The following is a 13,184-nucleotide window of genomic DNA, read 5'->3' as shown; positions in this document are numbered from 1 at the left end:
TGCTTCCTGATGGAACCGTTCCCCTCACGGTAGGCACGGTGGGCTTCAGAGCGCGTCCCGCGCTGCGGGAGACACCTCGGTCTTTTGAGGGCTCCCACGCCTCAGCTGTCGACGTGCGCGCTGGCAGCGCAGGGCCTTCTGGGGGATGTAGTTATCCTTCCCCGTACGCGCTGTTCCGTTCCCCTCACGGATGTGGCAAATGCTTCCTGATGGAACCGTTCCCCTCACGGTAGGCACGGTGGGCTTCAGAGCACGTCCCGTGCTGCGGGAGACACCTCGGTCTTTTGAGGGCTCCCACGCCTCAGCTGTCGACGTGCGCGCTGGCGCTGGCAGCACAGGGCCTTCTGGGGGATGTAGTTATCCTTTCCCGTACGCGCTGTTCCGTTCCCCTCACGGATGTGGCAAATGCTTCCTGACGGAACCGATCCCCTCACGGTAGGCACGGTGGGCTTCAGAGCGCGTCCCGCGCTGCGGGAGACACCTCGGTCTTTTGAGAGCTCCCACGCCTCAGCTGTCGACGTGCGCGCTGGCAGCGCAGGGCATTCTGGGGGATGTAGTTATCCTTCCCCGTACGCGCTGTTCCGTTCCCCTCACGGATGTGGCAAATGCTTCCTGATGGAACCGTTCCCCTCACGGTAGGCACGGTGGGCTTCAGAGCGCGTCAATAATATCATCGGCTTATGCCAAAACTTTAAAGTCGACCGCATTGATCTTAACAGGCAAAATATTACAAGAAAGCTCTATTTTATTTATGAAAGGATCGATATAGAGCACAAATAACAGGGGCGAACAGGGGCAGCCCTGTCTAGTGCCCCTGTTAATATCAAACGGCCTTGAGAACAACCCTGAAATTGACAAAGTTGCTTCAGGGGCGATATAAAGTGATTGTAAAGCATGTATGAAATTTGGACAAAACCCCTTCCAATGGAGAACCTTCCACAAAAAACCCCAAGCAACCCTGTCGAACGCCTTTTCGGCGTCCAACAGGATTGCTCCAAGGGGAGATCGCGTGGCTTGGGCCCAATCCAGAACATGGTCCGCCATGTCCCTTCCGGGGATGAATCCGTGTTGCCGGATGGAAACTAATGGGGATATCACCGATGCTAGTCTAGCCGCCAGGATTTTTAAAAAGATTTTGCCGTCCGTATTGATCAATGAGATCGGACGAAACGAGGCGGGATCCAGCTCAGGTTTGCCTTCTTTTTTTTAAACATAATGATACTTGTGAGATGCCAGGAGTCTGGAATCCTACCAAGCTGGGCGTCTCTGAGGGTCATTAAAAGGTCCTCCTGAATCTCCGGCCGGAATCTGCTGTAAAATTCCAAAGGGATAGAATCAGGACCTGCTGCCTTGCCGCTGGCCAATGAGTTTAATGCTATTTCTACTTCATCCCACACAATGGGTGTGGCAAGAACCGCATTTTGATTATCCGAAATTTTTAATGTATTAAGTTCATCAATAAAAGAACTAAATTCAAAATCTACAGTGTTAGCGGTGACTTCCTCAATATATAAAGAGCGATAAAATTCAGAGAAAACTGTCAAAACCCCATCAGGGGTATCACGAATAACCCCCAGTACAGGGTCATCCAGATTTGAACTATACACTGTGCAAACCGTCAGGGATGAGCCGTTAATCAGGAGCTCCGCAATTGCCCATCTCCCCCCGGTATCTTGGCTGGTTCTTAAGCATGAGCCTACCCCACGTTTCAATAAAATAGCCACCCCCCTTATCATAGAGGTCTGGTGAGAACATACTATTAGGTCAAACCCAGGAATTTTAAGACATTCTCTATTATTCCAGGGAACGTGAGTTTCCTGCAAACACAGTATCTCTAAGTGAAGAGCTTGGATAACCTGTGCAAATAAGGCTTGCTTCTTCCCATTATTCAGGCCACAAACATTCCATGAAGCAATAGATATTTTACCCGATGCCATTGAGGATTTTAAGAATAAACATCACAATTATGATAATCCATGATTACCATGATAAAAAGAATATTTTTCAAGCTTATTTTTTTGAATGCGCCCCAACCCCCCCCTCCCAACCCCCCCACCCCTGCATGACCCCCCCCCCCCCATGCCCGCACTACCTCCCAAGCAAGGCAGGGACCGTAGTCCCAGTGATGGAGAAGCTGGTATGAGCAAGGACCCCCCCACCAAGAGTCGCTGCTAATTTCATAAAAATATCCCCCCCCCCCCCCCCCCAGAAAAGGGCATATGCCCTCCAGAGACCAAATAAACTTTCTAGCAAAAAAAAAGAACTGGAATACATCCCTTAAGAGAGCATTAACCCTTCTAATAGCTAAAGAGAAAAGAGGAAAAAATATATCGTTATGAACACATAATTACATACAGTTACATTTATTACAATGAATCCAAAAATGCTTTTGCCTGAAATTCAGATTCAAAAAATCTAGTCTGGCCTTGATGGATAATTTTAAGTTTAGATGGAAAAAGCAAAAAGACTTGCGCCCCATTAGACTGAAAAGGGGCAATCAGCTGGCGGAGCTGCCACCTCCGCTCTACCGTGGCTGGACAAAAGTCTGGCCTAACAAAAAACTGACAGCCTTTTCCAGACCTTTGCCTATCAGGCCTGGCTACATCATAGATCCTTTCTCTAGCTAAAAAATTGTGTAGGCATATTAAAATGGCACGGGGTCTGTTGTCTGTTTGACCCGAACGCTGCTTTGGTTTGAAGGGGAAACGATGGGCACGTTGGATCTCCAACCACCAGTCCCATTCCTTCACCTCTGGAAACGCTTCTGTGAATAAGTCAATCACAAACTGACGGGTGTCCGATCCTTCCGTGCCCTCGGGAACCCCCAAAATTCTTAAGTTGTTCCTCCGTGCCCGGTTCTCCATGTCGTCCAGTTTTCCTTGAATGTCAACCCTCTGTGACTGGATTTTATCTATGGTGGACTTTTGAGTCACTAGATCATCTTCAAGCGTAGAAATCCGAGTTTCTGCCTCCGTGACCCTAGATGCAATATCAGTACAGGTCTTAATTACTCTACGCAGAGAGTTTTGGACCCTACGGCACGCCCCTTGTGCGTGGGCACTTTCCTGACGCGTCTCCTCTCGGTGGGCCATTATTGTTTGATAGATTATAGCCAGTGTCATTTCACCAGGAGGCGAGCCAGTATTAGATTCCAGAGCATGGGGCGCTAGGTCTTGAGAAGTGCCATGGGGTACTGACTGAGCGGAAAATGAATAGTCCCAGGCCAACGAACCAATATTTGAGCCAGGATCTTGAGATGCCTTACGAACTGTAGGGAGACCTCTAGAGATGCCAATAGAATTCAAGGCATCGTTGGTTCGCCAGTCTCCCATTTCACTGTGGAGAAGTGTGGCTCACTGGTTAGAGTAGGCAGACCTGGAAGCAGAGGCCAGCCCGGGACCGGGGTTCAATTCCCGGCTCGACTGGGTCTTGAGTCCATAAATTGTCCATGGACTCGATAATTCTCGCTCCAGTGCATACTCGATTCATGGGTTCACACTCTGCGACTCTGGGCAATAGCTTGCTTAATCTCCACAATGGCCCCTTGCGGCGGGATGCCTGGCTTTCACCTTGTGGATGCCCTGCTGGGTTATCTCACAGGGGAATACCAGGACGGGTTCCCTAAGCAAGCGCGTTGTGGATTTGCGCTATATAAATATCTGCACATTTACATCACTGTCCTCGTCATCAGTCCAGTCTTTGTCCAACCCTTTGTCCTCAACCGAAGAGCCCGTATGTTCAGACAGAGAAAAAAAGTTATCTCCATCTATGTCAACATCAGCGCCTACGGAGGGTACAGGAATCTGCAGCAATTCAGTGTGAGGGACATGGGATGCTGCCATTTGTGAACTGAGTGCGAGGCCTAATGAGACTACGTCTCCCAGCGTCCCCCTTGATGGTGAGCCCAGATCCAGAGCAGCCTCAGTACATGGAGCCACCCCCATCAGATTGTCACCAGGCTGCTCCACCTCAGTTTGTAGAGTTACGGCTAAAGATGTGCCCCCGTCAATATTTTTAAACATTGCAACAGAAGAAGGAGACGGAGAAACAGCATTTTTCTTACCAGCTGCAGGTGCAGAATCTGTAATGGCCGTGAGGGGAGCAGGAGGAAGACGAGAGGCTTTCCCAACAGCAGGGCTCTGAGTGCCCTTACCGGTAGAGCTCACCCGCGGTTTAAACATTGCCGGTACCGGAACCAAAACCGGCTTAGACGTCTTACTGGCTATTGTAGGTGCCTGGGTCTTTTTGGAAGCGTCTGCAGCTGGCAGTGCTACTGGCGGTGTGGGCTGGGCTGGAGCTGGCGCCAGAGTTACTACAGTGGACTTCACTGCGGCCCGAGGAAGGATCTTTGATTGGTTTTTCGGAGGCATCGCTCGGCCGACAGAAGACTGACCGGGCCGACAAGGCTGAGGGCGCTGCGCGAAGTGGAGCGCGAACAAGTTGCTTCCAGGAAAGTGCCGTGCTGCCGAAATCCAGTAATGGAGGTTGCGGCGTGAACAACAGAGCCGCCAAAGCATTATTCGTCAGCGGTTACAGGTAAGAACTTCCGCCGCCGGCTGGGGCCCCGCGCTATGGAGCATAAGGGTTACCTGCTCCTGATGGGGGGAGTAAACGCTAGTACCGGCTCACTCGGCCAGAAGACTGGCCGCCATCTTGCTTGCCGGTCCAATGTCTGCAATTCGTTGTCACCTTTATTTGGCAAGTAGGCCTGCTTTTCAGATTAGGGCCCACACTTTGTGCTTAGACTCCATCTATTCATACTCAAAGTATCTAAAGAATCCTCTCTGGGCAGAGCCCTCTCCTCATAATCTGCCCTCTACCTTTGCAAGCTCAAGGAAGCCCCCCTGAGTTTGGATTTTGAAATCACAGTAGACCAGGGACCACCAGTACGTAAGGGCTACCATTTTATAAGGTTCCATACAGTATCCCGTCATTTCATGAACACAAATGTCACTGGGGGTTGACTGCATGTTTTCATTTTGATATTTGGACAAGTCTTTGCATATTATAAGGTTTTGTAAATGTATGCGCAATGAAAGGCTGCTTTTTTGTACTTGGGTTTCATCATTTTTTAGGTCTCGGCTGGCGAACGTAGCGCGCATGCGCTGCTCTCACCATACAAGAGCTTCTTAGAAGCAATACAGATTCCAAAGCTCTCGGAGGCGGATTTGAAGTCCCGCCCATCTTTCTCATTCGCTGGCGTCATCCTACATGCAAAACGCGGGCTCACCATTGAAAAGGAGGCTTCTTAGTTCCTCCTTGTTGTCTCCTTTTAGCCCCACCCACCAGGATTGGATCTCTCACTTGCGGCATCAAACACTCGCCTTCATTAGCTGGGACGCACTATGTTTTTTACACAACGTCGCCAGCTTGTTAATTGAATAGTTGCTTCTGGGACAGGGCTGCCAATAATTGGAGTTATTTACTAGTTTACAAGTAATATATGGGAGCACAGGTATTGTAGACAGGCTGCAGGACGGGAGTGCTCATTTTCGCATCTCGGTTAGCCCTCACTTGACTCTTTCTGGGCTGCTCATTTATCGACCTCCGGGCCCAGATGCTGCCTTCAGGTTAGCTCTTCCTGAAGCTGTGAGTGCATTAGCCTTAGGGGCTGCCATTTTTATTATTATTGGCGACTTAAATCTCCATTTTGATGCTCCCCTTTCTCCTGCGGTCAGCAGTACTATTGCCGATCTGGAGGCTCTCCAGCTATTTCAGCTGGTCAATCATAGCACCCATGTTGGTGGGCACATTTTGGACTCCATTTTTACCAACCTCTCCTCTGCTAAAGTGCTACCTCCCAGACCTATGGCCTGGACCGATCACTATCTTATAGAGTTGTATCTCATAATTGTAAATTCTCCCCATAGAACAACTGTACCCGTGTCCTTTAGACACCCATGGAAAAAACTGAAGCTTGCCGATTTTCATCGGCTTCTTGGTTTATACCCTCCAGGCCCTTATTCCGATGTAGAGTCGGGCTATGATCTTTTTTGCAGCTGGCTGACTGGAGCCTTAGACTGTTTGATCCCAATTGCTGAGAGTAAATGTCGCCGTGCTGAACCTAGTCCATGGTATGATGACTCGCTTCGCCTGCTAAGAAAATCCTGTAAACAAGCTGAAAGAGCCTGGCGTAAGTCATATCTGCCTGCTAGGAAAAAGCTGTATCTTGCTAGGACTAAGACATATCATAGAGCGGTATGTCAAGCCCGGGCTGCCTATTACTCTCACGAATTCAACATTAGCGCCAATCCTACCAAATTAATATTTAAGGTGCTCAAGGATCTTACAGCCAGTAGAGCTCCAGTCGCTGAGATCCGCTCTGCCTCGCATTGTGAGGACTTGGCCGCCTTCTTTGTAGAAAAGGTGGAGGCTATCTATCGTTCTTTTTTGGGCTCACCCGCATCTCCAGAGAAGCTGGAATCTGGCCCAAAGACATCTATGTCCTTGTGCTCTCTCCCTGAGCTTTCTATGGAGGAATTTAATAAAATTGTGGTGAAAGTCAAATCAGGCTCGCCTGCTGACCCTCTTCGACCGGCCCAATTCAGAGAATCTGCTTTGCTTTGTCTCCCTCCTTTACGTGATCTTGTTAACCTATCCTTGACGTCAGGCTCTGTCCCTGGCAGCTGGAAACAAGCCCAGGTGATGCCTATTTAAAAAAAACCTGCTCTGGATCCTTTAAAATTAGAGAACTACCGTCCTATATCTCTTCTTCCGTGGGTGGCAAAACTGACCGAGGCTCACGTTAATGCTATTTTATCCAACCATCTCCATTTGGCTAATATCTTAGATCCCTCACAGAATGGATTTCGATCTGGCCATAGCACTGAGACTGCGTTGCTTTCAATGGTTGATCACTTACGAACTTTGAGTGACTCGGGCCAAACGTCGGTACTGTTGCTTCTAGATCTCAGTGCCGCGTTCGACACCGTCTCCCACGCTATTCTATTGAAGCGTTTGGTGGAGGCTGGTGTCGACAATATAGCACTTGAATGGTTTCGATCATTTCTATCTGGTCGTACATTCAGGGTTGTCACTCCTCCATTTCAATCTAAACCCTACCCTATTGCTCATGGCGTTCCACAGGGGTCGGCTCTCAGCCCCACTCTTTTCAATCTCTATGTGCAGCCGCTGGCTGCTGTCGCCAAGCGCTGGAACCTGACTATGGTGTCCTACGCCGACGACACGCAGTTGGCGGTTGCAATAAGTGGGGCTTCCGACCTTGAGGCTGCTAAGTTTCGTGAGGGTATTAGCTCAGTGGCCCGTTGGATGACAGATCACTGCCTACAATTGAATGCCAAAAAAACTGAGGTTCTCATTGTCGGCAGTCAAAGTCACCTCTGGGGTGACTACTGGTGGCCGTCTGAGCTTGGTCCAGCCCCTCTTCCTGTCACCGAGGTTAAAAACCTAGGGGACTGGTTGGACTCAAAACTTAGTTTTGTCTCTCATACTAAGAAAGCTGCTGCCATTTGCTTTGGGACTCTTCGTAGACTCAGACCTACTTTTAAATTCTTTGATGCCCCTACCAGACAGCTTATTGTACAAGCCACAATCTTGTCTAGGCTGGATTACGCCAGTTCTCTTTTGCTGGGAGCCAATCTGGCCGAAATATCAAGATTTCAACGTGTTCAAAACGCAGCCGCCAGGGCTCTGGTTGGCTTGCCGAGATTCTGTTCGGCCAAAAAAACTATCCATAAACTCCATTGGCTCCCTGTTGCTCAGAGGATCCAGTTTAAATCTCTTTGTCTTTCATTTAAAATTCTGAAGCACTCTTCTCCTCAGATTTTGGAACATTTTATCTCACTGTACATACCAGCGCGGTCTCTAAGATCCTCAGGGCTCCACTTGGTTACAGTCCCGCGTTTTAAGAGGGCTAGGGCCGGTGGCCGCTCTTTTAAAGTACTCGCTGCTAAGCTTTGGAATTCTCTTCCTGTTCATATCCGTGCTATTGAGGAACTGACAGCCTTTAGGAAGGCTATCAAAACCTTCCTTTTTCCGTCGGTCTTCTAGAGTAGCTGTGTCGTGCCTTCTGATACTGTTTTGTTGTCTGGATTTCCTGTTCATTATAGCGCCGGGACGCCCCTTTGCTGGGGCAGCTGTGCGCTCTACAAATCCTGTTAACATAACATGTTGATGTTCGCCAACCAGTCCCTGCCCTAGCTCTTAACATCTCCAGTGCTGCTGCAGTGCTCCGAGTCTGACACGCTCTCGAGCCGTCTCCAGCTTCCGCACTGCGTTCAAGGGAACGCGCGCTTTTCGTTTTGCAACAAACAGGATTCCCTGATCATTAGCCACAATACTGGATGGGTCGCTCTAACCGCACCCCATCAAATTTAGCTTCTTACAATGTGTGTGCACACTTCCAGAGCTTCTCTACCGATTAACACCATACTATCCTACAGTGTGTGCTCACGCCTCGGGAGCTTTTCTACCATTAACAGCGCAGTATCCTAAAGTGTGTTCGCTCGCCTCGAGAGCTTCTTATTACTAGCCCCAGCACCGCGGCCGGGTGATGTGTGTCTACGCACCCTAGGGGCAGAAGCTCCTCTAGCACTGAAAATCAATGTTTTTTTCTTCTTTGCAGATTTATGTAGCTGGAATTCGACCCGAAGGTATTGAAGCGCTTTACACGAGCACCAGTTGGTTACAGGACACTTTCATTTTTAATAGGCCTGGAGAGATTAAGTGATTTGCCCAGAATCACAGGCTGTTGAGCCGATGCCAAGACTATTAGCTCCAAAGTCGGCAATGCAATCTTGCACGTGTTGGTCCTCTCCTTTGCCTCCATTCACTGCGGCCTTCTTTGCCCATTCGTTGTTTCCTGACTATCCACGGACATGTTAATTTGTTTTACAATAAATGCATGTTTATTCATATTTACTTTCCTTCATGCAATCCGTCCGAAGAGCGCCTTGGGCCAGACAGTCAAACAGAGGGGTCCGAAAGTGGGGGGTCAGGGGTCATGGTGAGGGGTGGAGATCAATGGTAAGGGGTGACATCGCTGCTCAGTCGGGGATCATCAGCCGCTGTCAGTCTTCCGAGAGATGAAAAGAAGGCCTCTGCGTGCAAAGCTGTTTGCATTTGAAGTCCTGCCCACCCCTATTCTTTACTCTATGCTTCGCTACTTAGTGTGCTCAGTTGTGTCTCATTCTCCTGCCACCCGGGTCCCTCCTCACGTCTTTTTTGTTACACAGTTGTACGTTCTTTACATAGACTTAATTGCATTTTAAAAGTTTGAAATGTATTGTCGGCCTCTTTGCACGTGCACGTGGTTGGCTGAGGGGGAGAGGAGCAGCCCAATAGAAGGGTTCTAGCCCAAATAAAAAAGTTTAAAAACTATTATCAATATCATCCCAGAATCCATAGTGGTTTGAATTCACAGTCACATAAACTACTGTTGTTTATACTGTAAAGCCTAGAGATAAACATCTCACAGCATCCCAGTCCAAGCATAAAATCTACTAGGATAATTTGAAGTACTAATCTCATGAATTTGTTTTTAAAAAGTTCATATATATGTTTTAAGAAAGTACACCTGTTCTTACTTGGTAATTAAAAGAATGGCAAAGGCGCCGTGGAGTTTGCCATTTAATCATAAAATTACTTTTACTAATGCTCCCTCGTGTTTTTGTATATTCGGAGATCTAGGCTGCTTCAGAGTGTGTTCATTATTGTTGATGAACAAACGTGGGACACGGAAGTAAATGTGGGTTACAATTCTCCAAGGTAGCAGTTTGCACATTAAGCTAAAAGCCGGCCCTGGTTGGCCTCCCACTAGGTCTTGTTGATCTAACTAAAATTTAACCAAAATAGTAACTTATCCCATAGGCCTATCTGCTGGCATATTGGCAATGTGCGACTTATTACGATGTTATACAATATTTCTCATGATTTCTGTAATACTTCACCTACAGAGCTGGTCTCTCTCTGTGGCTGTGAGATCCATATAGCAACATGAAAATAGATGGCAGACACCTACACCGGACATGGAGAGATGTGGTCTTACGGCTAGACTGCCGACTTTGGAGGTGGGAAACCAAGGTTCGAGCCTTGGGGTCGACTCCAGATCCTTAATCTCCCCGCGCCTACCAAAACAAAACAAAAATTACTGTGTCTTCGTGTAACGTAACTGGTGCTCATTGTAAAGCGCTCCAATACCTTCAAGTCAAGTTCGCGCTATATAAATCTGCCCAAAAAAATAAATAAAAAATACCCACGGTGAGAGAAACTGGAACGCCATATGAGTGCCAAAACTATATGGCGAACTGAAAGATACAGTCAATGTGCGGTTGGGTGATCGGCCGTCACAGTGTAACTTCAAGATTAGACTTTAGCGAGTGAGTTCGCCGGTGAGGTGCTTGCAGACAGCGTTCAAAGAAGTTCGGTCGGAACAATTAAAGGAGTAAGTTTGGAGCATCCCAGTAGGTCATCTTTTAACGTAAAGGAAATGTACCGCTTTTGCGGGAAAGGAGAACTGGCAGGTCTCTCTTACTCCTCTTCTACCAAGTTACGCACCTTTAGATAAGGAGTGTGAAGAGTCGGACAAAGTTGGGACTGGGATTCTGTTTTCTACAGGTGGTGGTAAGTGCCTCCCCCTTTGTGCCTCCAAATCAGTGATCTATCACTGTGATTGGTGTTTTACTATAATATGATTATTTATTTTGCCAAATTTTTCACAAATTGTGTATCAGAACATAATTGTTATAAACAACTCCGCTGATAATTTGTATTACATGTATTAGATATTAAAAGAGCTCTGGGGTTTTAGATTGACAGAACTAAACCCATTCACAAGACAAAGCCGCTCTGTGGTGTGTTCATGAACCCCACGTGGTAAATCTATCTTCCAAGTTGGGCCTTGTGAGGTTAGTTAGGTGAAGATAAAATAAACTCTGAATTCTGTTTTTTAAGCTCATACTACGCGGAAAAAGGAGGCTAAATGGCAACATACCATTAGCACATATTTGTGAGGCTGCGTGCAACATGTTCAACTCCACACATTGACTGGGTCTTATTGTGTGGATGTTCAAGCTCGGCAGGAGGCTCGCGTGCTTAACGCTTTATTTCAAACTTCTGATTCAGCTGCTCTCCAACGGCCAACCACCACCTTAGGGGGGAGTACACTGCTGTATAACCTCTACATTGCAAGGGGTCCACAGCAGCACGTGCTACCGACGAGAAATTGTACTTATCATCTACGTATGGTTTATAGCTTGTAATGCAGTATATTCACATGCTCCTCCCCGGAAGTGAGCTCATGCGTCAGATGCTCTCTCACATTCACGATGCACCTGTACAAAGCTGTATTTGAGTTTTATATAGCGCGAACTTTACACAAAGGTATCAGGGCGCTTTACATGAGCACCAGTTGTGTTACAGAAGGACACATTAATTTTGTTAGGCACGAGGATATTAAGTGATTTGCCCAGAATCATAGGAGTTACTCAGGTCTTTAAGTGGGATGAAAAAACTGGGGGGGGTCCTCTCAAAGGGGGGTGGCCAATGTAATAAAGGGCATGGCTTAAAAATGCGTAAGCTATAAATCTATGCTTAGCATAGCGTGCCCCCCGAATTGTATTTTGCTGTTTGTCATTGCATCCAGATGTATGATACAACAAGTAACACCATACCTACAACAAGTCAGGACTATTGGCTTTATCAATGGTTGTCAGTTGCATACGATAAATAAGCAACAACTATGGCTTGTGTATATAATATTGAAAAAAGCTTCCACTTAAAGCCCTGGTGACACCACAACAGTGTTGCTGCTCCTGAGTTTCAAAAAGAGAAGGGAAATCCAGAGAGAAAATGACTCTTTAAAGGATTCCCCTTCCCCCTACAATGCTCACCTGGCATGACGTGATGCCGTAACTTCTCCACTAGTGAGAAGTGGGCAGTGTGAGCACGCGCACATGATGTGCCTGCTGTCACTGCCGTCCGGAACAAGCATTAAAAATGCAATAGGTCTCGCCTTTCATTAAGTTAAAGCCATTTGCTTTGCTATAGAATACCATTAGCAAAGCAGATGGCTTTATCTTAATCAAAGGCGAGACCTATTGCATTTTCAATGCTTGTTAAACTTGGTAACACAATCCACAAAAGTACACTCCGCACCATGCCACATAATTCCAGTCAGCGTAATTTCACTTAACCCCACACACTTCTCCGCCACACAATTCAACTCTACATTTCCATTTTATACAACATAATTCAACAAGCCACATATTTCAACTCAACAACACAATTACACAACACACCATATACATCCAATCCACACCACAGAATTTCACATTATGCCACAAAATTCAACAGCACACCACATAATTTAATTCCACAACATACCACTCCACAACACAAAATGCCATTTCACATAATTACAGTCTGACATACAATCCCACTCCACATTATTCCAGTACACTCAGTACAACATAATTACTATCGACATATTTCCACTGCACATCATGTCACATAATTCAGCTACACAAATCCACTCAACACCACACACAATTCCACAACTAATAAGTCCAATCCAACCCACATAATTCCACTCCACACCACATACATCCACTCCACAACACATAGGTAAAATATATTATAATTTACAACCCCAGTACCTCTAACTCTCACAAATGTGAGACCAATTTGCATTGCAAATGCTTGTTCCCTCTTGTAAGGGTTTCTGGGGAGTGAATGATGATTCTATAAGTTGTGTAACCATCTTTTTGAACATGCTGTCTAAAATACACTCTAGCTCCTTATCTATACTTGGACATACTTTTCTCACTTTGTTTGTCAGCGGTTCAACCACAGATCATAGTTGCCTCTCAATTTGACTTGTGTTTCTTTGGTGCAGGATCAGCAATGACTGCGAATGTGTGTAAGAAAATCACTGCACAGTTGACCGGGGCAATCGGGAAGCAGGACGATGCAGCTGTGCAGCTGGAGGCTCTGGACATCTTGTCAGACATGCTAAGCAGGTAAGGTGGTCTAATCGGGAGTCAGTTGCAGGCACCATACTTGAGCTTCTTGGTGCCCATATTTAAAACAAAGATGCAAGTAGATGACCGAGTGGTTTGCTCAAAATGACAGTAGTTAGGCCAGAATGACTAACTTCATCACAGGGTCCATACCACAATATCACATGCTGCATAGATTGATCAGTTCAAAATTGTGGAATAATATAT

General features: G+C 46.9%; 1 protein-coding gene across 2 annotated transcripts in view; it reads left to right on the top strand.

Moving 5' to 3' along the window:
* Nucleotides 1–13,184, top strand: part of LOC146797449 (cullin-associated NEDD8-dissociated protein 1-like) — a 276,655-nt gene that overhangs the window by 75,735 nt on the left and 187,736 nt on the right. For both annotated transcript variants that reach the window (XM_085624473.1, XM_085624472.1), the window contains exon 4: nt 12,854–12,977. In XM_085624473.1, the coding sequence (XP_085480599.1) occupies nt 12,854–12,977 (124 nt within the window). The remainder of the gene's footprint in view (nt 1–12,853; nt 12,978–13,184) is intronic.

The sequence above is a fragment of the Triturus cristatus genome, chromosome 9 (assembly GCF_964204655.1).
Source record: "Triturus cristatus chromosome 9, aTriCri1.1, whole genome shotgun sequence".
Lineage (NCBI taxonomy): Eukaryota > Metazoa > Chordata > Amphibia > Caudata > Salamandridae > Triturus > Triturus cristatus.
The sequence above is the reverse complement of the archived record's forward strand: the minus strand, read 5'-3'. Positions and strand labels throughout refer to the sequence as shown.